The sequence below is a fragment of the Oncorhynchus masou genome, chromosome 2 (assembly GCF_036934945.1).
Source record: "Oncorhynchus masou masou isolate Uvic2021 chromosome 2, UVic_Omas_1.1, whole genome shotgun sequence".
Lineage (NCBI taxonomy): Eukaryota > Metazoa > Chordata > Actinopteri > Salmoniformes > Salmonidae > Oncorhynchus > Oncorhynchus masou.
Window position 1 is genome coordinate 37,053,458 of NC_088213.1, and position 26,978 is coordinate 37,080,435.

General features: G+C 44.0%; 1 protein-coding gene across 1 annotated transcript; it reads right to left on the bottom strand.

Moving 5' to 3' along the window:
- Positions 1–15,221: 15,221 nt before the first annotated feature.
- Positions 15,222–26,702, bottom strand: LOC135504290 (protein ENTREP2-like). The gene is made up of 6 exons (XM_064922714.1): positions 21,621–26,702; positions 17,982–18,060; positions 17,130–17,813; positions 16,863–16,934; positions 16,301–16,620; positions 15,222–16,151 (listed from the first exon to the last, which is right to left on the bottom strand). Exons 1-6 carry the CDS (start codon positions 21,777–21,779, stop codon positions 15,936–15,938), a joined length of 1,530 nt encoding a protein of 509 aa, XP_064778786.1. The 5' UTR covers positions 21,780–26,702; the 3' UTR covers positions 15,222–15,935.
- Between the last annotated feature and the right edge of the window lie 276 nt (positions 26,703–26,978).

The following is a 26,978-nucleotide window of genomic DNA, read 5'->3' on the forward strand; positions in this document are numbered from 1 at the left end:
ATTGTGGGTTTTTTGTTTCTTTGCATTGGTTGTAACTTTTTTTAAACTTATTTTGTACATAATGTTGCTGTTACCGTCTCTTATGACCGAAAACAACTTCTGGACATCATAACTGCAATTACCCACCATGGACTGGCACAATCCTTTTTTCCTTTAACGAGTCTGACGAGCCTGACGTGAATGATATACTGCTTCCTCGGGAACAGGCCCAGATCCCCATCATTTACGTGAAGAGAAGGTAGAGAAAAAGGGGCCAGAGGGCAGGCTGCCTTCTGAGAATTCGTAGGCGATCAAATAAACCCCCACTTCCTTCCATTCTGCTAGCAAAAGTGCCTTCTTTGGAAAATAAAATCGATAACCTGTGCGGAAGATTAAACTATTAACGGGACATTCAAAATGGTAAAATCTTATGCTTAACGGAGTCGTGGCTGAACGTCGACATTATCAACATACAGCTGGCTGGTTATACGCTGTATCCGCAGGACAGAACAGCGGTGTCTGGTAAGACAAGGGGCGGTGGACTATTTATTTTTGTAAATAACAGCTGGTGCACGATATCTAAGGAAGTCTCAAGGTTTTGCTCACCTGAGGTAGAGTATGTCATGATAAGCTGTAGACCACACTATCTACCTGGAGAGTTTTCATCTGTATTTTTCGTAGCTGTCTATACATACCACAGACGGATGCTGGCACTAAGACCGCACTGAATGAGCTGTATTCCGCCATAAGCAAACAGGAAAACTCTCACCCAGAGGTGGCACTCCTAGTAGCCAGGGACTTTCATGCAGGGAAACTTAAATCCGTCTTACCAAATTTCTATCAGCATGATAAATGTGCAACCAGAGGGAAAAAAACTCTGGACCACCTTTACTCCACACACAGAGACACATACAAAGCTCTCCCTCGCCCGCCATTTGGCAAATCTGACCATAATTCTATCCTCCTGATTCCTGCTAACAAACAAAAATTAAAGCAGGAAGCACCAGTGACACGATCAATAAAAAAAGTGGTCAGATGAAGCAGATGCTAAGCTGCAGGACTGTTTTGGTAGCACAGACTGGAATATGTTCTGGGATTCCTCCGATGGCATTGAGGAGTACACCACATCAGTCATTGACTTCGTCAATAAGTGCATTGATGACTTCGTCCCCACAGTGACCGTACGTACATACCCCAACCAGAAGTCATGGATTACAGGCAACATCCACACTGAACTAAAGGCTAGAGCTGCCGCTTTCAAGGAGCGGGACTCTAACCCGGAAGCTTATAAGAAATCCTGCCATGCCCTCCGACGAACCATCAAACAGGCAAAGCGTCAATATAGGACTAAGATCGAATCGTACTACACCAGCTCTGATGCTTGTCGGATGTGGCAGGGCTTGCAAACCATTACAGACCACAAAGGGAAGCACAGCCGAGAGCTGCCCAGTGATATGAGCCTACCAGGCGAGCCAATCTACTTCTACACTAGCTTCGAGGCAAATAACACTGAAACATGCATGAGAGCATCAGCTGTTCCGGAAGACTGTGTGATCACGCTCTCCGCAGCTGATGTGAGTAAGACCTTTAAACAGGTCAACATTCACAAGGCCACAGGGCCAGACAGATACCAGGACGTGTACTGCGAGCATGCGCTGACCAACTGGCAAGTGTCTTCACTGACATTTTCAACCTCTCCCTGTCAGAGTCTGTAATATCAACATGTTTTAAGCAGACCACCATAGTCCCTGTGCCCAAGAACACTAAGCTAACCTGCCTAAATGACTAGCGACCCGTAGCATGTCCACATCACCAACAAACTAACATGGTCCAAGCACACCAAGACAGTCGTGAAGAGGGCACAACAAAACCTATTCCCCCTCAGAAAAGATTTGGCATAGTTCCTCAGATCCTCAAAAGGTTCTACAGCTGCACCGTCGAGAGCATCCTGACTAGTTGCATCACTGCCGACCACAAGGCACGACAGAGGGTAGTGCGTACGGCCCAGTACATCACTGGGACCAAGCATCCTGACATACAGGACCTCTACACCAGGCAGTGTCAGAGGAAGGCCCTAAATATTGTCAAAGACTCTAGCCACCCTAGTCATAGACTGTTCTCTCTGCTACCGCACGGCAAGTGGTACCGGAGCGCCAAGTCTAGGTCCTAGAGGCTTCTAAACAACTTCTACCCCCACATAGACTCTGCACATAGACTCTGTGCCAGTACCCCCCTGTATATTGTCTGTTACTGTCCTGTTATTTTACTGCTGCTCTTTAATTACTTGTTACTTTTATTTGCTATTGTTTCTCATATTTTTTTTAAACTGCATTGTTGGTTAGGGGCTTGTAAGTAAGCATTTCACTGTAAGCCTAGTGATTAGAGCGTTGGACTAGTCCCCGAGCTGACAAGGTACAAAACTGTCGTTCTACCCCTGAACAGGCAGTTAACCCACTGTTCCTAGGCCATCATTGAAAATAAGAATTTGTTCTTTAACTGACTTGCCTAGTTAAATAAAGGTAAAAAAAAAAAAAAATAAAAAGTCTACACCTGGTGTATTCGGTGCATGTGACTAATATCATTTGATTTGAGTGCCTGGATACAGCCCTTAGCCGTGGTATATTGGCCATATCCCACAAACCACGAGGTGCCTTATTGCTATTATAAACTGGCTACCAACATAATTAGAGCAGTACAAATAAATGTTTTGTCATACTCGTGGTATACAGTCTGATATTCCACGGCTGTCAGCCAATCTGCATTCAGGCCTCAAACCGCCCAGTTTATAATAACTAATTTAGCACATGGGGATTTCACCATTGAAGGCCAAAACTCTATCACACCAAATATGGCTGACATTGTTGGTGGTCTTTTCAAACGACTCTTACACTAAAATGGTGTTATCATCCATTTCACAATTTCACAGTATTATTCCAACCTCATAATGTGGAAACATATAAAATACAGGACAATCACCTTTAAATCTGCAACGTTTTCTGTACGCCTTATGGCAAAATGTGTGGAATTGCAGTAAATGAACTTTAAAACAATTTTTTTTCCCTCCACCGTCAAGAGGGGGGCCGCTAAAATGTTTTGCCGAGAGGTGGGGGCCTCCCAAACAAGTCTCGCTTTGGGGCCCTAAAAGGCTAGAGCCATCTGTGTGTGTGTGTGTGTGTGTGTGTGTGTGTGTGTGTGTGTGTGTGTGTGTGTGTGTGTGTGTGTGTGTGTGTGTGTGTGTGTGTGTGTGTAATTTCTCATTGTATCTACAACCTCAAAGAATAAGAACCAATCAAGAATCAGAATAGACATTACACTGAAGGTGTCAGGGTGGCAATTGACAGAAAATAAGAAATTTGATCGTTTGAGATGGTGTTCAGCTTTTTTCTTAACTCTCAATGAGATTTAGTTTATACTCAGACAAATGTTATATTTATATTGAGTGCTATTGATGTGTGGAAATGGTACAAAATGCACCAATCCTGTTTGGAACACAACAACCAATGTCATACCTGAGGGGTATACTACAAAGCAGGATCAATGAGTTAGCCAGCTAACTTTGATTAACAATCAGAAATAACTCCACCTACCGATTTTCTGGTTCATTAAGAAAGCTAAACTTAGATATGTGGTTTTGGCCGTTGAGTCAATTACACTATGTTATTTCAGAATATTTGGGCAAGTTATCCGGCTAACTCATTAAGCGTTGTAGTATACCCCTGGTTAGTGGTTTGGCTCAATAACCTCATTTTGAAATGAAACAACCCTGTCACATTAATGTAAGATACAATAACCAGGTTTCCATCCATTATCTGTGTACAATGACGAGATGCTCATATCTCCACACTTACTGTAAATCCAAAATAAGCCCATAGAAACGCATTGGGTTTATTTTGGACAGATTTTGTTGAGTGAAACCTCTCGCTTTGTCTCTTGCTCTTGGTCTCCATCCAATCATTTCATGCAGATGGAACGTTTAAAATAAGTCACGAGAGGCCTTATGGAAACAGCATATCTATCACTGTAGCTAAATTTCCATCCAATTGGCAACAGACTTTCATGCGAATATTCTAGAATCCACATAAAAGAAAAGTGAATTTCCCCACCAGTTGTTTCCACCAAATGGACACGTTGCAGATAAAACTCAGTGTTTGTGATGACGTAGTGCACACAAAATGTACTTCTGCACTTACATTTCCATTTACCAACTAAAAATCTAAAGTTCAATGTGTTTCCATCACATTTTGAACGTTACTAATAGTTTTGTCACAAAAACGTTTGCGTTAAATAGCCTACTCTGGTCTTGGTACGTGCGCTCTAGACAACAGCTTGCAGATAGCCTACAGTGCAGGTGTAGTCTAGTCTACATAATGAGATTATGGATAAGAGCAAGAATGTTTTTAATTGTCAACCTGCAGTCAAGCATCGATCATCATGTAACCAGAATAAGATTGTCAATATTTATTGGAAAGGAGCATCAAGAGCACTTTCGCCACCCTGTGAAGTTCATCATAGCATGTCATCTGTAGCCTAATAAACGGCATATTTTCTCAAGTTGTGGTGTGAGGACACAACATACGCATATCATCATGTGACTCCAAGTTTACTGGTTATTACAGTGGCTTGCAAAAGTATTCACCCCCTTGGCATTTTTCCTATTTTGTTGCCTTACACCTGGAATTTAAATAGATCTTTGGGGGGGGTTGTATATTTTGATTTACACAACATGCCTGCTACTTTGAAGATGCAAAATTCTTTTTGTTAAACAAACAAAAAAATAAGACAAAAATATAGAAAACTGGAGCGTGCATAACTATCCCCCCCCCCAAAAAAAGTCAATACCACCTTTTGCAGCAATTACAGCTGCAAGTCTCTTGGGGTGTGTCTCTATAAGCTTGGCACATCTAGCAATATTTACGTCATACCACAGATTCTCAATTGGATTGAGGTCTGGGCTTTGACTAGGCCATTCCAATACATTTAAATGTTTCCCCTGAAACCACTCGAGTATTGCTGTAGCAGTATGCTTAGGGTTATTGTCCTGCTGGAAGATGAACCTCCATCCCAGTCTCAAATCTCTGGAAGACTGAAACAGGCTGGAGCGAGTGGGGTTGAGACAGGGTGAGCAGGTCTAGAGGGGAATCCAAGGGGGTAGTTGAGTGAGGAATCCAGGACAGAGGAGCAGGATGAGACATGGAACAGGAGACAGGGACCAGAGTCCGAGCAGGCAGAACTGTAGCGGAGAGGAAAACAGCATCAGGCAAGGAAAACATGTACAACAGGATAGCAGGCTCTGAATATTAACAAACGGCTAGCCCATAGACTGACTGAGCAGCAATTACAATCCAGCAGCATGGAAGTGGCAGGGCTGAGTATTTGTAGAGGTCTTAATTATGGAACAGGTTGCAGCTGGATCTGCTCTGACTCCAGCACACCTGTCTCCGACCACACAATCACACAGAGAGGGAGAGGGAGAGGGAGAGGGAGAGAGTACTGGGGGAGTGGCGGCAGGTCAAGGAGACATAGGATGAGCAGTAGAGTGCGTTGCAGGAGCAGATGTGACACTTTATTTAACTAATTATGTGACTTCTGAAGGTAATTGTCACATCTGCTCTACTCTTCTTGACCTGCAGTTACTCCCCCTGTACACTCTCTCTGCTCCTTGTCCCTCTCTGTGTGATTGTGTGGTTGGAGACAGGTATGCTGGAGTCAGAGCAGATCCCTACCAGCTGCAACCCGTTCCATAATAAAGACCTCTACAAATACTCAGTCCTGCCACTTCCACTCTGCTGGATTGTAATCTCTGCTCAGTCAGCTCATGAGTCTAGCCATTTATGCTTATTCAAAATCCTGGTACTCTGCTGTGCCTGTTTCCCTGCCTGACACTGTTTATCCTCTCATTGCAGTTACCGCTCTGTCTCTGACTCCTGTTCCACATCTCACCACTCAACTACCTTGCTCTCAATGTTACTCACCACCACTACCTTGGATTCCCCTCAGGACCTGTTTACCCTGTTCTACTCAGCTAACTCCAACCTCAGTCTCCACATCTCACCACCACTACCTTGGATTCCCCTCAGGACCTGTTTACCCTGTTCTACTCAGATAACTCCAACCTCAGTCTCAGGACCTGTTTACCCTGTTCTACTCAGATAACTCCAACCTCAGGATCTGTTTACCCTGTTCTACTCAGCTAACTCCAACCTCAGTCTCAGGACCTGTTTACCCTGTTCTACTCAGATAACTCCAACCTCAGGATCTGTTTACCCTGTTCTACTCAGCTAACTCCAACCTCAGTCTCATGATCTGTTTACCCTGTTCTACTCAGCTAGCTCCAACTTCAGTCTCAGGATCTGTTTACCCTGTTCTACTCAGCTAGCTCCAACCTCAGTCTCAGGATCTGTTTACCCTGTTCTACTCAGCTAGCTCCAACCTCAATCTCAGGATCTGTTTACCCTGTTCTACTCAGCCAACTCCAACCTCAGTCTCAGGACCTGTTTACCCTGTTCTACTCAGCTAACTCCAACCTCAGTCTCAGGACCTGTTTACCCTGTTCTACTCAGCTAACTCCAACCTCAGTCTCAGGACCTGTTTACCCTGTTCTACTCAGCTAGCTCCAACCTCAGTCTCAGGATCTGTTTACCCTGTTCGACTCAGATGACTCCAACCTCAGGATCTGTTTACCCTGTTCTACTCAGCTAACTCCAACCTCAGTCTCAGGATCTGTTTACCCTGTTCTACTCAGCTAACTCCAACCTCAGTCTCAAGACCTGTTTACCCTGTTCTACTCAGCCAACTCCAACCTCAGTCTCAGGACCTGTTTACCCTGTTCTACTCAGCCAACTCCAACCTCAGTCTCAGGACCTGTTTACCGTGTTCTACTCAGCTAACTTCAACCTCAGTCTCAGGACCTGTTTACCCTGTTCTACTCAGCCAACTCCAACCTCAATCTCAGGACCTGTTTACCCTGTTCTACTCAGCCAACTCAAACCTCAGTCTCAGGACCTGTTTACCCTGTTCTACTCATCCAACTCCAACCTCAGTCTCAGGACCGGTTTACCCTGTTCTACTCAGCTAGCTCCAACCTCAGTCTCAGGATCTGTTTACCCTGTTTTACTCAGATAACTCCAACCTCAGGATCTGTTTACCCTGTTCTACTCAGCTAAAAAAGGATCTGTTTACCCTGTTCTACTCAGCTAACTCCAACCTCAGTCTCAGGACCTGTTTACCCTGTTCTACTCAGCTAACTCCAACCTCAGTCTCAGGACCTGTTTACCCTGTTCTACTCAGCTAACTTCAACCTCAGTCTCAGGATCTGTTTACCCTGTTCTACTCAGATAACTCCAACCTCAGTCTCAGGACCTGTTTACCCTGTTCTACTCAGATAACTTCAACCTCAGTCTCAGGATCTGTTTACCCTGTTCTACTCAGCTAGCTCCAACCTCAGTCTCCACATCTGGTTTTTCTACAACTCATCCGAGCTTCCCTGGATCTGCACTCCATATCTCCCAGTGTAACAATAAATATTTTGGTTCATTCATCCCTGTTTCCTCATCTGAGTCTGCTCTTGGGTTCCCCTGTGTTGTTCCACTTAACAGTAATTGGTTGCACCAGATCTTATTTAGGGGCTTCATAACAAAGCATGTGAATAGATATTGACGCACCACTTTTACATTTGTACATTTTTTTTTAATTTTTTGAAACAAATTCTTTTTTTCATTTCACTTCACCAATTTGGACAATTTTTTGTATGTCCAATACATCAAATCCAAATAAATATACATTTTAATGACAGATTGGAATGCAACAAAATAGGAAAAACGCCAAGGGGGTGAATACTTTTTCAAGTCACTGTATATGATTTTTGTTGTCAATTGGCAGTCAAGCATCTATAATCATGTCACCAGAATAAGACCCTCGATATTTATTGGAAAAGAGCATCAAGCTCATCACCTTATACTTTCACCACCCTGTGAAGTTCATCATTTATTTAATCTGTATCCTAATAAACTGTATGGTTTCCCGAGTCTTAGTGGGAGGACCACACATCAATATTTGCATAAAGGCGTTTCCACCTCATAATTAATTTTATCTACACAAAAAGATCCCACCATGTCGAATGAACAAATTATCTGTTTGCATTTATAAAAGTGTACCAAAACATCCTTTCCATCACAGCTGTCAGGATTTGTTTTATGTGCTATGACTTTACTCTCATAAAAACTGTGGATGGGTCCATTTGTATTTCCAATTGAGTTTCAGCAGCTAAATGCTTCCATAGTATGTAAATGTGGTTAAAGAGCGACTGCCTTTAAAAAGCAACAAATCCCTTTGAAAACGGCCTATGTGGCATCGATATGAACCAGAAAGTTATTCTAGTGTCAAAATCAGGGGTGCAACATTCCCTGGGGACGGGGAACATGCCATTGTCGTCCCCCACTCCCCCAAAACGAAGCATCGGTGTGCTTTAGGAAAATGCATATGCCTCTGGGCAGTCGTGTAGGCTGTTTGGAGTGTTTGTCCAACTGGATAAAATAAAAAAATATGTCCCCCCACTTCTAAAACCAAAGTTGAGCTTCTGGTCAAAATGGACTACAAATTGTAAACAGGATAATTTTGGTTATAAGTCAGTCTTGTCTAAAATGGAGATTGGAACATCCATGTATCACGACCATTTTGAATCCCACCGTACCTTCTCCGCTATGCAATCTGGTTTCAGAGCTGGTCATGGGTGCACCTCAGCCACAATCAAGGTCCTAAACGGTATCATAACCGCCATCGATAAGAGACATTACTGTGCAGCCGTATTCATCGACCTGGCTAAGGCTTTCAACTCTGTCAATCACAACATTCTTATTGGCAGACTCAACAGCCTTGGTTTCTCAAATGATTGCCTCACCCGGTTCATCAACTACTTTTCTGATAGAGTTCAGTGTGTCAAATTGGAGGGCCTGTTGTCCGGACCTCTGGTAGTCTCTATGGGGGTGCCACAAGGTTCAATTCTCGGTCTGACTCTCTTCTCTGCATACATCAATGATGTCGCTCTTGCTGCTGGTGATTATTTGATCCACCTTTACGCAGACGACACCATTCTGTATACATCTGGCCCTTCTTTGGAAACTGTGTTAACTAAAGACGAGCTTCAATGCCATAAAACTCTCCTTCTGTGGCCTCCAACTGCTCTTAAATGCAAGTAGAACTAAATGCATGCTCTTCAACCGATCGCTGCCTGCACCTGCTTGCCCGTCAGCATCACTACTCGGTTCTAACTTATAGTATGTGGACAACTACAAATAACTAGGTGTCTGGTTAGACTGTGAACTCTCCTTCCAGACTCACATTAAACATCTCCAATCCAAAATTTAATCTAGAATCGGCTTCCTATTTCGCAACAAAGCCTCCTTCACTCATGCTGCCAAACATACCCTCGTAAAACTGACCATCCTACCGATCCTCGACTTCGGCGATGTCATTTACAAAATATCCTCCAACACTCTACTCAACAAATTCGATGCAGTCTATCCCAGTGCCATCCGTTTTGTCACCAAAGCCCCATATACTACCCACCACTGTGACCTGTATGCTCTCGTTGGCTGGCACTCGCTTCATACTCGTCGCCAAACCCACTGGCTCCAGGTCATCTATAAGTCTCTGATAGGTAATGCCCCGCCTTATCTCAGCTCACTGGTCACCATAGCAGCACCCACCCGTAGCATGCGCTCCAGCAGGTATATCTCACTGGTCACCCCAAAAGCATTCTTCCTTTGGCCGCCTCTCCTTCCAGTTCTCTGCTGCCAATGACTGGAACTAACTGCAAAAATCACTAAAGCTGGAGACTCTTATCTCCCTCACTAGCTTTAAGCTCCAGCTGTCAGAGCAGTTCACAGATCACTGCACCTGTACATAGACCATCTGTAAATAACCCATCCAACTACCTCATCCCCATACTGTATTTATTTATTTATCGTGCTCCTTTGCACCCCAGTATCTCTATTTGCACATTCATCTTCTGCACATTCTACCATTCCAGTGTTTAATTGCTACAATGTAATTACTTCACCACCATGGCCTATTTATTGCCTTACCTCCCTTATCCTACCTCATTTGCACATGCTGTATATAGACTTTTTCTACTGTATTATTGACTGTGTAACGGCAGTTGGTAGAACCAGGTGAGGACCAAGGTGCAGCGTGGTACGTGTTCATCGTTTATTAGTTGAACTGAACACAGAATAGCAAAACAACAAAGAGAACAACCGAAACAGTTCTGTCTGGTGCAGACACAAAAACAGATAGCAACTACCCACAAAACCCAGGTGGGAAAAGAGACAACGACAGACAGCTGCCTCTGATTGAGAACCATAACCGGCCAAACAACAAAGAAATCCAAAACATAGAAAATGAACATAGAATGCCCACCCTAGTCACGCTCTGGCCTAACCAAAATAGAGAAAAAAAGCCTCTCTATGGCCAGCCTGTGGAGACCCTCGCAGCGGGTCCCAGACAGGCGGGAGACTCTGGCAGCGCTGGACAGGCGGGAGACTCTGGCAGCGCCGGACAGGCGGGAGACTCTGGCAGCGCCGGACAGGCGGGAGACTCTGGCAGCGCTGGAGTGGATGCCGACTCTGGCAGCTCCGGAGTGAAGGGCGACTCTGGCAGCTCCGGCCTGGAGGGAGAACCTGGAGGGAGGAGACGGAGAGACAGCCTGGTCCTTGGAGGAGGCTTCAGGATAGACTGGGCTGTGGAGGCACACTGGAGGTCTCGAACTAAGGGCCTGCACAACCCGTCCTGGCTGGATGGTGATTTTAGCCCAGCACGTGTGGGGCGCATGCACAGGACGCACTGGGCTGTGCAGATACACGGGAGACACAGTGCGCAGCGCCGACGCAGGATATCCTGGCCCAAGAAGACGCACTGGCGGTCTGGAGAGCAGGGCTGGCACCATCCGTCCTCGCTGGATCCTCACCCTAGCCCGGCAGATGCGGGGAGCTGGAATGCAGCGCACCGGGCTCAGAGCACGTATTGGAGAGCTGTAGCGCCGAGCTGGCACAGGACGTGCAGGGCTAGGGAGGCGCACAGGAGGCCTGGTACGTGGGGCTGGCACAGTCTTCACCAGACGGCTAGCACGCACCTTAGGACGAGTATGGAGAGCTGACTCAGGTGACATCAAATCGCGGACACGCTTCGTCGGACGGATGTCGTGCCTCATGTACCAACACAGCAGCTCTCTCATTGCTCACTCCTCCAATCTCCCCATCAACTCCTTCACAGTCTCGGCTTCGCTTCCTTTGCTCACCTCCAATTTCACCCCATAGCCCGAGGCCTGACCAGTCCCATGATCGCCATGGTAAGCACGGGGAGTTGGCTCAGGTCTCCAACCTGACTCTGCCACACTCCCCGTGTGCCCCCCCCAAAAAATTTTTTGGTGGGGGGGGCTGCCTCTCGGGCTTCCTTGCCAGCCGTGTTCCCTCGTATCACCGGTTCCCTTTTCCTGCTGCCTCCGCTCTCCTGGCTGCCTCCACCTGTTCCCATGGGAGGCATCCCTTCCAGCCAGGATCTCCTCCCATGTGTAGGATCCCTTGCCGTTCAAGATGTCCTCCCATGTCCATTCCTCCTTTTCACCACGCTGCTTGGTCTGTTGGTGGTGAGTAGTTCTGTAACGGCTGTTGGTGGAAGAAGGTGAGGACCAAGGTGCAGCGTGGTACGTGTTCATCTTTTGTTAGTTGAACTGAACACTGAGAACTGGGCGGACCACCCACTGTATTTTTGGTTATAGCAAAAAACAAAGAGAACAACAGTTCTGTCTGGTGCAGACACAAAAACAGAAAGCACTACCCACAAAACCCAGGTGGGAAAAGGCTACCTAAGTATGGTTCTCTGTTACGGATACAGTTATCCTGTGTGTGTGTGTATCCTGTGTGTGTGTTTCTTTTCTCTCCTTCTCCCCTCACAGGTGAAAATCATCACTCCCCAATCAGTCAACAACCAATCATCAATCAGAAGACACACCTCCTCCAATTTCCTGACCTATCACAGTTCCTTCCCCATGGTTTAAAAACCCCATTTGTTTGTTCTAGAGCAGCCCAGCCCAGCTCAATCTCCTGTAAAACAGTTCTGTCTGTAACCTCTCTTTTGTTTGCAGACACAAAAATTGCAGAAAAAGACAAACTGGGCCCACAAAACTTTGTTAAATACCTAGTTAGGTGGGACCACCCACTGTAAGTTAGTTAGCTACCTAAGTCTAGCTTAGGGGTGTTTTTGAATACTTATTGTTTCTTTCTTGGGTCAATCAGAGTTTATAAATAAACCTAGAGTTTGACGATAGATTTCAGCTTTTTTTTTTTGTTCACACTTTTCCTTTGATTTTGAGTTATGAACTCATTACCATCCCCCTAGACTGTCGGGCCAAGCAATTCTCAAAGAAATCCAAAACATAGCAACAAAGAAATCCAAAACATAGAAAATTAACATAGAATGCCCACCCTCGTCACACTTTGGACTAACCAAAATAGAGAATAAAAGCCTCTCTATGGCCAGGGCGTGACAGATTGTATGTTTGTTTATTCCATGTGTAACTCTGTGTTGTTGTATGCGTCAAACTTCTTTGCTTTATCTTGGCCAAGTCACAGTTGCAAATGAGAACTTGTTCTCAATTAGCCTACCTGGTTAAATAAAGGTGAAATAACATTTAAAAAATAAAAATAAACAATGGATAAATGATGGTTGGGTTTTGATTTGACATGTCCATTTGCCCACTAACATGGGGTGAACAGCTGCGGTGATTGCTCTCTATCCAATAGCACAGACAGTGTGACAGACCTGCTCAGCAGTGCCGACTATTTACATAAGACAGCACGTCAACATTTTTTCACTTGAGAAATACTGCACCAAACACCTTAGTTAGATGTAAAATTGCGCAACTAAAACATCCTCTGCAAAAAGGTAAAAAATAATGACAGATTTTTTTTATCTTGGATTCATTATGGGGATTTTGAGGAAGTGATATAGGCTTCCGTGTCTACAGTGTCTCATGGGGGACAAACATCATTAACTAAATGCGGAATTGGTCTGGAAACACATTGCCAAGACTGAAATATCATTTTTCTAATTAGCAACAGAAAAACACACGTGCCAATCAGTGTGCTCAGTTGCTCTGAAATGTCAACAATACTAAATACGCTAGACAAGGGTCCTGGATAAAAGGGACCATAGACAATGTGGGATGTTGGCTGAAAATAATGCTGCACAGTGATTGGCTTGAATTTACAATGACCCAGGTAGCTTAAAGCGACAGCTAAGGCTGGACATTAAGATTCAACAAGATATGTTGTTTGTGTTGCTCTCAAGAACAGGGCGCAATTGAAGGGAGTAATTACTGGGGTAGAGGCAGGGGTGAACATGGATCAGCTGAAGGGGAAGATTCCCAGTGTTTGTGATGCCTGCCATTTGATGCGACAGAGACCCTGTGGAGAGTGGGGTGAAATAGAGTCACTGTCTGTTCTTTTGAGTTATGATGTTGAGTCTTTACTTGACTAAGTCATGTTAGGATATATCAGTTATCCAGTACGAGGTTTTGTGCTGAACCTGCTGCAGTATTTCAGGTGCCAAGTGTATGGTCATGTTGCAACGGTGTGTAGGAGGAAGATTCCTAGATGTGAGTAGTGTACAGGAGGGAATGAGACAAGGCAATATGTAGTATATCGGTGGGAAAAGTTGTGTGTGTTAACTCTAGGGGTACCATGGTTCTGTGAGAGAAAGGCAGGTTGAGGTTGCCAGGATCAGCATAGTACAGAAGATGTCATATGCTGAAGCAGTGAAGAGGATCCCTGTGAGTAGGATAAGGCCAATAGATATGGATAGGAATAACATGTGCTTCAGTAACTGTGTTTCTTAGGGTCCATACCCATCGTTATCATCTGTACCCCTGTAATATAACGTAAATCAGCGAAATGAGATGTTGTGCTGGCAGCTGCAGAAAAACACTTGGTTGTACGTGATTTTACTGCAGAAGAGTTACAAGGTGTGTTGAACGATAGTGTCCCATCCTCCCAGGCTGCTGGTCTGCTGTAGGATCAGATAGTGGTGAGGTTTTAAAGGGTTCGTTGGTATGGCAGTTTTACTCCCTTTCCCCCATCTGTTGTCCCTTTTTGTCTCACAAAGTGTAATGAATTCACACTCCAGGACAGTAGACAGAAACATAGGGCTGCATAAGATATATAGATGAATATGTGTGATGTGTGATGTCTACTGTTAATTTTTATTGTTTACCTTACTTGCTTTGGCGATGTTAACACATGTTTCCCATGCCAATAAAGCCCCTTGAATTGAATTGAATTGAATTGAATAGGGAGGCTGTGACAGTACAAATTTAAAGGAGGTCGGGGCAGGTGAAATACATTATGCATTACGATGGACACGCTTTTATGCATGTCGTAAGTGATTATGTTGAGGCCTACTACCACCAGGCCATGCTAAAGCAGAGTTCATAGGCAGAGGGAATAAGGTATGATGAACTTCATAACTTATTTCCTAACTTCTAACTTACGGTGGTTATGTGCACAGTGATGAGCTTCATGCACATGTTCTAATAAATATTGAGGGTAGGCTATCATTTGAATGATGCTGTAGCTAACAGATTGTAATGGGCTAATGTGATGCTCCATTAGCCGTTACAGGATAGGTACTGTTTGGTGTAGCAGCAAATTTTTGACAAATCTTATTAACTTGGTGAAACTCTCTTAGTTCATGATTCGGCAAAACATTTATCTTCTAAAATGTCTGTGTCCAGTTGTAGGTGGTTCGCTAGTATTTTTTAAATGCTCTGTTATTAAAATAAATACATGTTTTGCTCCATGAAGTAATGCAACAATGTGTACGCCGCCATCTTGTGTATTCCAAATCCTCGCTCATTGCTTGAGACAGGTGCGTCCATCCAGGGTTGAAAGTAAGGTGGTACGGTCTGGTACAGAGTCCCAGCAAAATAAATAGTGGGGGTGCACCATACCAGTAAAACATGAGCCTATCATAGTAATTAAAACAAAATGTTAACAAAACTGTAGGCTATTACACCATTATTAATCATTACCGTTATGTCAGAGGCATGAAAAATGTGCGATTGGACTTGAAAACGGGTGGTATAGCAGCCTATACACTCAAAAATGCGATATGGTTCAATGAGAACACTGACATTTTGCCAAGGCAGAGATGAGTAGTGGTGGGATCCGAGACGCAGGGCAGCAGTGGATGCACACATTCTAGCCTCATGACAAACCACAAGTTTTTGATATTTCGAAAGTTACAATGAACAAGGTTTTCAAAATATTACACAATTTGTGTGATTTGTACATACAGTATTTTCATAATGTTTTTTTTACTATTCAGTTGCGCCATGCATATTCTGTAAGCATGGCTTCTGTGTCTCTCGCGCCTCCTATAAATGTATGTAATGTTCAAATGACATACCATTGTTGAAAGGAGGTCGACTACAACATAGAAAGTCATATTTTATTGTAACACTGATAAGAACTGTAACACATTGAGGTAAGTTAAATAATCCACTTTTGTAACATTCTCTGTCCTGCAGTGGCACACAGTATTCAGCCAATCAAAATCCACAAAGTCTGCTGGAGCTAGTACCATCCCAAAACTGTCCAGTTCACAGTTTTAATACAAAGTCGTTTTTCTTTCCTTTTCATAAAGTAGAGCACTAGTTTTTCATCATGACGTCTCCATTTAGTTGGCTTACAAGTGTGTTTACAGGGTTGAGACTTAAAAAATCCCCTGAGGGAGAAGAGAACATTCTGCTGTTTTTGATATGAGAGAGAGAGAGAGAGAGAACAGAAGCCAATCCACTCCAGACATGACCTACTGAGTTGGTTTCTGCTAAAGTCTTGGCACAGTCTCACAGGGCACTATGAGATAGAAATAGAGGTTGAGTCCTTGGTGGGGAGGGAGGGCAGTCAAAGGATGGTCTCTCTACACAAAAGGCTTTGAGTGCGTTCAGAGGGTGAGGGAGAGGAGTCCACGGAAGCAGGGGGGTTGGGAGGCCCTGGTACTGTAGGTGGACGGCGCAGGGATGAGAAAGGGGAACTCAAGGCCCCACAGCTTTGTAGGTGCAAGTCTTCATGGGCACGCTTCCTTGGGCTGCCGATGATGCGTTGTGACTGTGTCATCACCTGTGCAAAGTAACAGACACAAACAAACAAATCCATCAATATCACTGACCAACAGTTTAGACCAGAATGGTCCAACAATGGTTTCATTAAGTTATCAGACCAGCTTATTTTGTATATGCATTCATACTCATGCCCATCAATAGGTGTACCTGATCTATGACATTGGCACTGAATATAGCTTCCTCCATGTGTCTCTCGTCAGACTTGATGACATACTTGATGCTGTTGACCACCTGCTGGACCTCTGGAGGTAGACTGCAGCTGGAGTGCTCCAGGAATTTGGCCACCAGGATTTTGGTGTCTTTATACGTCTTAAGGTCAGCCAGAGAGTGTGGGCGCTCGTTGGAGACCGTGTGCAGGGCTCGCGGTTTGAGGCGGATGTCCACTTTCCTCCCCTCCTTCTGCTTCCTACCACTGCGGGTGCTGACTTTGGCAGCGGCGTGGGGAGGAGCTGCCACCTCTGTGGACTCTGAACACACCAAAGACACAAACATACAACAACATCCAATCAGGCGGGACTCAACATATTCAACACATTTGCACATTCTGTAGGTGAACGCTCTTTTCTCCTACGAGTCGCTGGTCTAAATGGGTGTTTTCGCCAGGGGTATGTGTAGACTGCTAGGTTAGGTGGGGAGTGATCTGGTGGGGAGATGTGAAAGGCGTACATAGTGGAGAGGTGGTAAAAGGCTCTGGTGGGGTGGGCGTTACCTTGCTCTGGTGAAGTCTGAGGAGAATCTTCAGGAGGAGGGTTGCTTGCAGAGGGGCTGCCACAGCTGTCACCTGCAGAGGGAGATGTTAGCCTTATGGTGAACAAGTACTTATGTGAAAGTATATTATTTGCATTTCACCAAATGAAGTGATGCGAGCTGCCTATGTGGTCTGATTAACCCGGTTCATCTCAACAGTAATGACAGGATCTTCCCTAAACAACACATGGGGAGCAGTGTCGTGCCGACACAGGAACAACTCACGTACTTCCAGATATGGAGGTACAGGAGATGGGGTCGCTGGTGGAGCGTACGATGCGAGCCAGCTTGCGATACCTCCTGCCAGACCGGAGCATGCGGGGTCGCTCTGCGGGCGCTGAGGTAGAAGGGGGCTGCGAGGCCGGGGAGGAGGAAGAGGAGGATGGGGACCACACACTGAAGCACAGCCGGGAGCCACGGGGCCGGGCAGGGGGGGACAGGGAGGGGCAGGCAGGGAGGCTCTGGGCTGCCTCTATGGAGGCTGTGGCTGCAGAGGGGGAGGCAGAGGGCAGGGAGGGAGGAGTAGGAGGGACAGGAAGAATCAGCTGCTTCCTACTGGCTCGTTCTATGAGGTTTGCGTGTAGCTTTGCTCCTCTCTTGGGCTCATCGTGCTCCAGTATGTTGACGTTCTCTATGGACCAGTCTGGAGAGCGGGGTATGGAGTCCTGGGTGTGGGAGGACTCGCTGTAGCCAGTGTCGTTGAGCCGGGCCGGGCCGCCGTGGCGGTGGGAGAAGCGGGCACTGAGCTCTAGACTGATACAGCTGCCATCAGTGGGGGCGGTGTGCAGCATGCCATAGGGAGAGGAGTCAGAGCCCTGCACCTCCAGGGAACAGAGATCCTCTGAGGAGCAACTGTTGTCTGGAATTTCTGCCACCTCCTCTGATACCATTAGAGAAGCACTGTCCACCGAGGCTGGGACAAGACACAGGAGAGCACAAGCATCAGCTGCACCAAATTACAGTACAGGCATAGATATCAAACATGGCTCACCCCTATGGGTGAGATACACCAACCTGTTCATACACACAGTCAAAGTGGTGTGAGGGGTTGCTGTAGTGATAGTGATTAAGCCTTCCTTACCCTGAGTACTGAGACCAGCTGTGGTGTTTCTCTCACAGAGGCTGGACTCAGTGGCCTGCTGATCAATGCTGGTAGTGACCTGCAGAGGGGAGCAGGCAGGCAGACAGACAGACAGACAGGATTAGTTTTTACAGTTGACAAAGGAGACACACATTTCCAAAGGGATAGTGAGTTAGGGAACCAAATATTTCTGCCATTAGTGAAACCCTTGTTAAAGATGAGGAACAGGTGGGCGAGTCAGAGAATCCTTTTGGAGAACATCTGTCAGAGGCCGCTGCTTCTTCCCGACACATCTGGCAACCATGTGCTCAGTACCACACTCTGGCCAGTAGAGAGCTCTCTATGCACACCCACTCTACATCAGGAATTCCATTGGGATTTTAGAGGTGGTGAACTGTCACTATAATGTGGTTTTCTTAGGTAATTGTATGCTTATGACGTTATGTGTAATGTGTGCTTTCTTTCTCATCTCACCATGATGAGTATTTCTAAATCATAGCAGTGAATATGAAAAAGGATAATCAGGGTCTTAGAAGAATGTAATGCCGTGTAGTGTCTTTAGTACCATTTAATATAAAGTATGTTCCAATACAATACCTCAGTCTTACCGTTCATAAGCTGCACAAACTGATCATTTCGGGTCTATACCTCTATTCTAGTCAACCTGAGCCTGAGCGACGAGTGTCTATTCAAGGGGAATCTAGATCCTCCTATTGCAGCTGCTCCCCTATGAGGCATACATCTAACAGCAGCCAGTCCCCTCAGGTGCTCTCCCTGCATCAACACTTCAAAGGCATGTACTTCAGGTGAGAAAACTCTATATTGATTTGACCTCATTCACAGAATCTTTGTTGGAAGATCATTTTCAGGAGATCTGTGTGGAGAACTCTAAAAGACGAGGGGAAGCCTTTTGGTATGACATTTTAGAGCAAATAATATATCTTGTTCTAAAATGTTGGTGCCCAATGTCTCCTAGAATATCAAAGGGACACAAAAGGCACTCTTTTTGTGGAACGATGCAGCTTTGTTACAGATTGGATTCCTCTATCTTTGTCTCCTGTGGTTTCCCTTCACTGTCATGTAAGAGACAAGAGATCTTGTCTGTCTTAGGAGAGCCACAAAGCACCACTCAGCTCTGAACAGATAACTGTGCCAATGATTGAATGTCATTTTTTGTTAAGCTTGCATTCAATTGCCACTCCCTGTTGCACACAACAAGCTTCCATTCCCCCCTGTCACAAGGCTGATTTAAGATGAAATCGTCAACCCTGTTACAGTCAACCCTGTTACTTTATTTGGCACTTAATAGCCAATTACTATAGTATTTTTTTTTAAATTTAACCTCAAGAGATGGGAAAACATGTTTTTTATGAAGTTGAATATGTGCTCTTTATGTCAATATTAAAATGGGATGATTTTTTTTTTACCAAGTTTGACTTCTCAAAAGAATCCCAATTGGTGGAACGACCCAGCTGCATTCAACAGAAAACCAACTATATTCCTTGAAGAAGTGACCTCTCACATTTTCTCCAGGTAGACAATGATAGTACCTCCATGATTGAGTTCATAGGACAAACACCAAACTGAAATCTATACCTGCTCTGAAGTTCTACCAGACGTGTCTTCTGTATCTCATCTAAATGAGACTTTCCCATCACACCTATAGTGCATTCGGAAAGTATAACTTTTTCCACATTTTGATAGGTTACAGCCTTATCCTAAAATTAATTAAATAAATTGTTTTCCAATCTACACACAATACCCCATAATGACAAAGCGAAAGCAGGTTTTTAGAAATGTTTGCACATTTACAGTATAAAAAAAGATATCTCATTTTCATAAGTATTCAGACCCTTTGCTATGAGACTCAAAATTGATCTCAGGTGTATCCTGTTTCCACTGATCATCCTTGAGATGTTTCTACAACTTGACTTGAGTCCACCTGTGGTAAATTCAACTGGACATGATTTGGAATGACACACACCTATCTATATAAGGTCCAACATTTGACAGTGCATGTCAGAGCAAAAACCAAGCCATGAGGTCAAAGGAGATGTCTGTAGAGCTCCGAGACGGATTGTGTCAAGGCACAGATCTGGGGAAGGGTACCAAAAATGTCTGCAGCATTGAAGGTCCCCAAGAACAAAGTGGCCTCCATCATTCTTAAATGGAAGAAGTTTGGAACCACCAAGACTCTTCTTAGAGCTGGCCACCCATCCAAACTGAGCAATCGGGGGAGAAGGGGCTTGGTCAGGGAGGTGACCAAGAACCCGATGGTCACTCTGACAGAGCTCTAGAGTTCCTCTGTGGAGATGGCGGAACCTTCCAGAGGACAATCTCTGCAGGACTCCACCAATCAGGCCTTTATGGAAGTGGCTAGATGGAAGCCATTCCTCAGTAAAAGGCACATGACAGCCCGCTTGGAGTTTGACAAAAGGCACCTAAAGGACTCTCAGACCATGAAAAATTAGATTCTCTGGTCTGATGAAACCAAGATTGAGCTCTTTCACCTGAATGCCAAGCGTGACGTCTGGAGGAAACCTGGCACCATCCCTACGATGAAGTATGGTGCTGGCAGCATAATACTGTGGCAATGATTTTCAGCGGCAGGGACTGGGAGACGAGTCAGGATCAAGGGAAAGATGAACGGAGCAAAGTAAAGCGAGATCCTTGATGAAATCCTGAGTGCTCTGGAGCAGGTTCTCAGACTGGGGTAAAGGTTTACCTTCCAACAGGACAACGATCCTAAGCACACAACCAAGACAACGCAGGAGTGGCTTCGGGACAAGTCTCTGAATGTACTTGAGGGGCCCAGCTCGAGCCCGGTTTTGAACCCGATTGAACATTCCTGCAAAGACCTGAAAATAGCTGTTCAGCAACGCTCCCCATCCAACCTGACAGAACTTGAGAATATCTGCAGAGAAGAATGGGAGAAACTCCCCAAATACATGTGTGCCAAGCTTGTAGTGTCATACCTAAGAAGACTCCGGGCTGTAATCGCTGCCAAAGGTGCTTCAAAAAAGTACTGGGTAAAGGGTCTGAATACTTATGTAAATGTGATATCTGAAAAAAAACTGTTTTTGCTTTGTTATTATAGGGTATTGTGTGTAGATTCAGAAGGCTGTAACGTAACAAAATGTGGAAAAAGTCAAGGGGTCTGAATAGTTTCTGAATGCACTGTACGTGTGTGCTTCTGTCTTAGGGGAGGCCTTATGAGGTCTGCAGTGAATTGGGTCATCTGCATAAGGAAATGTTACACATCTTTATTATGTCTCCTTTATTAGAGCCTGTGGCAGCGATTTACACAGAGAGAGAGAGAGAAAGGAGCATAAAATCCTCTCACCTCACTAATCCTCAACCCAAATAGAAACTTCAACTGAGTCTCTAACTCTAACTAGCTTCTCTCTGTGTACTTCTCCTTCTCTCTTTGTGATCTCTCACAACAACTTCTTCTGAAGCGAAAATGCCTCTCTTCACACTCTCCTTTGTATTTGTGTTCTTACAATGTGCATGTAAACAGGGACGTATTCAACAGTGAGAGGTGTTCTAAACTACTCTGACTGTGAATAGTGAATGTGTAATGTTAGAAAGAGGCTGGCTAGTGGTATTTTATGAGGGAAGGATGGTAGTGATACTCACCTGACTGGCAGGGGTCTGCCCCATCCCCACCACAGACTCGTATGACGGGGGCAACTCAGAGGGGTAGAGTGTCCCAGGGCTGTTGATGGGCACTCCATAGATGGCACTGAACGGGGAGTGTGGAAAGTCCAGATGTAGACTTCTGAATGTGAGAAACATTAGGGAGGAAAGGTGTGAGGAGAGAAATACAAATATCCTCTTCTTCCTCAATCCAGCAACACTTCATTTTAGAGTAAACAAACACATTCAATTGGTTGAGAGACACATTGTTTTTCATGTGGTGTTAATTAAACATATCTCACCCATGGAAGAGCCATCTTTTTGAATTAAAACCCATTCTCCTGTGAAGTGGCAGAGTATAAAATACAACCTGAGTGTCTGAATCAATCATCCAGCGCATGATGATGTCATGACATGTTTCTGCCCTCAGCCTATAAAGGCTTCCTCTGCATGTTTCTATTTACAGCCTAATTGACAAGAACACATGGCATCGAGCCAAGCAGCTGGATCAGCATGCTGTCAAGGATGTGGAAATGGAACTGATTCTCTTATACCAATTGGAAGGAGATCAATGACACATTTGCACAAGGCCATGGATGTTACCTGTGCTCCTTAACAAAGCACGACAACATTCTGACAGTCCATTCTAAGCATTGTGAGTGGCTTGGCCCAAGGGCTCCACAGAATACATATTTAGGACTTGCTATAGCCACTTGCAAGATACCTATTTTACTAAAACATATGTGTTTAGTTTCAGCTCTGCCGTCAATCACTAAAATAGAATATGATTCTGGGCGAGGACAAAACCATATAATCAAACTAGGGAGTTGTATCAAACCTCGTCGTGAACCAGGCTTCCCTAAAACAGGAAACCTGGGGAAGTTCCATGGCAAAAATCAGCTACAGAGGGGTGCAAACCAGGTGTAAATCACAGTGCTAAACACGCCAACACGGGAGCCTGGGCGAGATTCATCGAATCCCCTCAGTGCGTGAAGACTAAAAAAAAATCTATAAAACAAACACTGGTGACAAAACATTTCAGAAGGTTAGCGACACATTGGTTTTTACAGAATTTCTCTGTTGTTTTGAGATGAAATGAAGCTGCAACAAGAGGGGAGAAATGGTCAACAATGCTGGCCAGTTCAATATTTCTTATTTTGACATTTCTGGAGTGATATTTGGGTGTGCAGGGTTGCATGAGCCCCGGGACAAGAAGTAGCTAGTCACAATGAGGTTGATTTTGAGAAAAGTCAGTTAACCTTCTAAGCTACCTAGGTATAACTAGCTACAAGCTAGTTCAATTTCTCTCAGGATTATAAAGGCAACAAAATATTAATAAAAACAGCATATTACTGACCTAAAGGTTAGCTGTGTTAGCCCAGTATTTAGCTTATTCAGGGTCAGTGATACATAAACCAACCATGTCTATCTCCCTCTAACTCAACTCTGGACCTAGAATCCAGTTCCACGGCAGGGACTAATTTAGACCTGGGACACCAGGAGGATGCAAATAATTATCAGGTTTGAAGAGACAACCAGCAGACACCGGACCTCATAGGGTAAGAGTTGAATACGCCTGGTCTACCTACTATGGGAACAACAACAACCTCGTTCTGGATGAGACAGCCAGATCGAGGCAAAAAGGTAACAATATCTGGATTAACTATCTAATGTTAGCTAAATTTAGTCATGAATAAATTGGCTAAATGTTTTTAAATTAATAATTCTGTGAACTGTCTAAAGCAAGTTTTAAATTGACACAATACCTGTTAGCAAAGGTGTCCGCTAGAGGTGATGTGCACAAGCTTGCAGGGATTTGTAGTCTTGAATGATCTCTACTTTGATGCTAATTAGCATGTTAAAATCTGAGAATAAATAAAGCCAAATATATTGATAAAAGCCACCTTGTCCGAGAGAGTTTTATATGTTTATCAAAAAACATCACGCCAGGATAAGCCTACACGACACACAGCCCTTATTTGATTTGTTTCTAAAATCAAATGGTTGAAAAAATGTTGGAACATTTTCCCTGTTTGACCACTAGGTTTTATGGGTATTATGACACCTCCACTGTGGGGCTCTATTTGAGTGTCCCGGATGTATGTTTACTATGTTACGTCTAGTCTATGAGACCAGCCTGCAGCACTGGTATATGGTTGGATTCAGATAGCTGATATACTGAGACAGCGTGACAATCAAATAAAACAGATTGGAGATCTTACAACTAGACAGGCAAAAAAGACATGTTCATTTGAGAAAACAACACAGAAACAGACATTTTAGAGACAGAACCCCTTCCCCTCTTTAATGCAGGATTGTGATTCATCAACATTGACACTAGTCCATTTTGAATAATATTTTAACAATTAAAACAAGTTTAAACGCTTCATCAAAAACAAAATGTTCAAATAATCTAACTCATATGTAAAGATTAGACATCGTAGTCGAAAACAATAGAAAATTGAGTGGTAGTAACACGTAGGCTATTATTACTAAACTAAACACTCCATTATTATTACTAAACACTCCATACCAGCGGTGACTAACCTTGCGACACTGATCCCTGATCTACTGGGTGAGCAGACTTCTGTTCCAGCCCGGCAATAGCACACTTGATTATCAACTCATTAGGTTTGATAAGTTGAATCAGGTGTGTTATTTCTGGGATGAAACAGAACCCGTCACACCAAGCAGATCCCCAGGAGTGTTGGCCTCCTCCAATTCTAATAGGTTTATACATTGTGTGTGATGTTCAACTGTTTTTGTATACAACATGTGCTAACATAGGTAGGCCTACCCATATAACCCAGGGCATATACAGTTGAAGTTGGAAGTTTACATACATCTTAGCCAAATACATTTCAACTTAGTTTTTCACAATTCACAATTTAATCCTAGTAAAAATTCTCTGTCTTAGGTCAGTTAGGATCACCACTTTATTTTAAGAATGGGAAATGTCAGAAAAAAATAGAGGAGAGAATGATTTATTTCAGCTTTAATTTCTTTCATCACATTACCAGTGGGTCAGAAGTTTACATACACTCAGTTAGTATTTGGTAGCATTGCCTATAAATGGTTTAATTTGGGTCAAACATTTTGGGTAGCCTTCCACAAGCTTCCCACAAGTTGGGTGGATCTTGGCCCATTCCTCCTGACAGAGCTGATGTAAATGAGTCAGGTTTGTAGGCCTCCTTGCTCACACACGCTTTTTCAGTTCTGCCCACAAATGTTCTATAGGATTGAGGTCAGGGCTTTGTGATGGCCACTCCAATACCTTGACTTTGTTGTCCTTAAGACATTTTGCCACAACTTTGGAAGTATGCTTGGGGTCATTGTCCATTTGGAAGACCCATTTGCGACCAAGCATTAACTTCCTGACTGATGTCTTAAGATGTTGCTTCAATATATCCACATAATTTCCCTACCTCATGATGCCATCTATTTTGTGAAGTGCACCAGTCCCTCCTGCAGCAAAGCACCCGCACAACATGATGCTTCCACCCCGTGCGTCACAGGTTGGGATGGTGTTCTTCGGCTTGCAAGCCTCCCCCTTTTTCCTCCAAACATAAACATGGACATTATGGCCAAACAGTTATATTTTTGTTTCATCAGACAATCTTTGTCCCCATGTGCAGTTGCAAAACGTAGTCTGGCTTTTTTATGGCAGTTTTGGAGCAGTGGCTTCTTCCTTGCTGAGCTGCATTTCAGGTTACGTCGATATAGGACTCATTTTACTGTGGATATAGATACTTTTGTATCTGTTTCCTCCAGCATCTTCACAAGGTCCTTTGCTGTTGTCCTGGGATTGATTTGCACTTTTCGCACCAAAGTACATTCATCTCTAGGAGACAGAACGTGTCTCCTTCCTGAGCGGTATGACGGCTACATGGTCCCATGGTGTTTATACTTGCATACTATTGTTTGTACAGATGAACGTGGTACCTTCAGTTGTTTGAAAATTTCTCCCAAGGATGAACCAGACTTGTGGAGGTCTACCATTTTTTTCTGAAGTCTTGGCTGATTTATTTAGATTTTCCCATGATGTCAAGCAAAGAGGCACTGAGTCTGAAGGTAGGCCTTGAAATACATCCACAGGTAAACCTCCAATTAACTCAAATGATGTCAATTAGCCTATCAGAAGCTTCTAAAGCCATGACATAATTTTCTGGAATTTTCCAAGCTGTTTAAAAGCACAGTCAACTTAGTGTATGTAAACTTCTGACCCACTGGAATTGTGATACAGGGAATTATAAGTCTGTAAACAATTGTCGGAAAAATTACTTGTCATAGATGTCCTAAATGACTTGTTAACAATAAATTTGTGGAGTGGTTGAAAAACCCGTTTTACTGACTCCAACCTAAGTGAATGTAAACTTCTGACTTCATCTGTAGCTACCTATGTTAGCACATGTTGTATACAAAAACACAGCTGGTGTGAGAAGGTGTTAATATTAATCATTGTTATGTACATTTTGGCTGAAAAGTACCAGTGGCCTGGCTTTGGCCCCAAGTGAGAGCAGGTCCACTGAAGTCATGGCCCAGATACGGGTGCCGGCCCACGTCAATGGAAACAAAAAAGTCTGAGCCTTTTAGGTAAAACATCCTGTATGGAAATGCGCCATTAGTCTCTTCCTAGGCTGTTATCAACTAATGCATTTGGAAACTGTTTTTACATTTACAATGATTACATCAAGATACTCTAGTTAGGTAATAGAAAGTTGTCTAGATGATGACATTTAATTCACTTAGCTAAGCAGTGTGTAAAGTTAGCTTGCTAGCTAGAAGCGTAGTTGAGTTAGCCTACAAAGTGGTCTACTAGAAGTCTAATACATAGTTTAACATTTCAAAATATATTTACTTACTTGAATCGTTTTTTGAGCCCTTATCTTTTATAATAATGGGCAATCTTCAAGATTTTTCAGTGGTAGCAAAGCGCAGCCATATGGACAAATGGAGACAAGGTAAAAAGTGTGTTTGTCGAAAGAACAGTTTAGAACGTGTTGTGACGTTTGACTCAACTAAGGTAATCCACTTTCAATTCCAACAAATATAAATCGCAGACTGTCGGCCCCACCTGATCATTTGAAACTAGCAAACGCAACAACTCTACAAAATGTGTCCTACAAAAATGGAAAACAGTGGCACACAACTACCCCCCCCTCTACGGATGTGTGGGGAAGGGTTCTTTAAATGTAACAGCCAATCAAAATCTTGCAGAACTATTCAAACCGTTTTTGCAAGGTATTTTGGAGGTATGGCAACGCAAGACTATATCAAACGCAATGTGACAGGTGCCGAAGGAGATGCTACAGCCAGTCATTCAAACAGGCATGTTGCTATGTTGGTCAGCCAACACTC

Coding starts and splice junctions, on each gene's coding strand:
- LOC135504290 (XM_064922714.1), bottom strand. CDS start 21,779: ATGTTTCTCACATTCAGAAGTCTACATCTGGACTTTCCACACTCCCCG. Junction 16,621..16,862: donor TCAGACTTCACCAGAGCAAG/GTAACGCCCACC, acceptor TGGTGTGTTCAG/AGTCCACAGAGGTGGCAGCT. Junction 16,152..16,300: donor GTGCCAATGTCATAGATCAG/GTACACCTATTG, acceptor TACTTTGCACAG/GTGATGACACAGTCACAACG.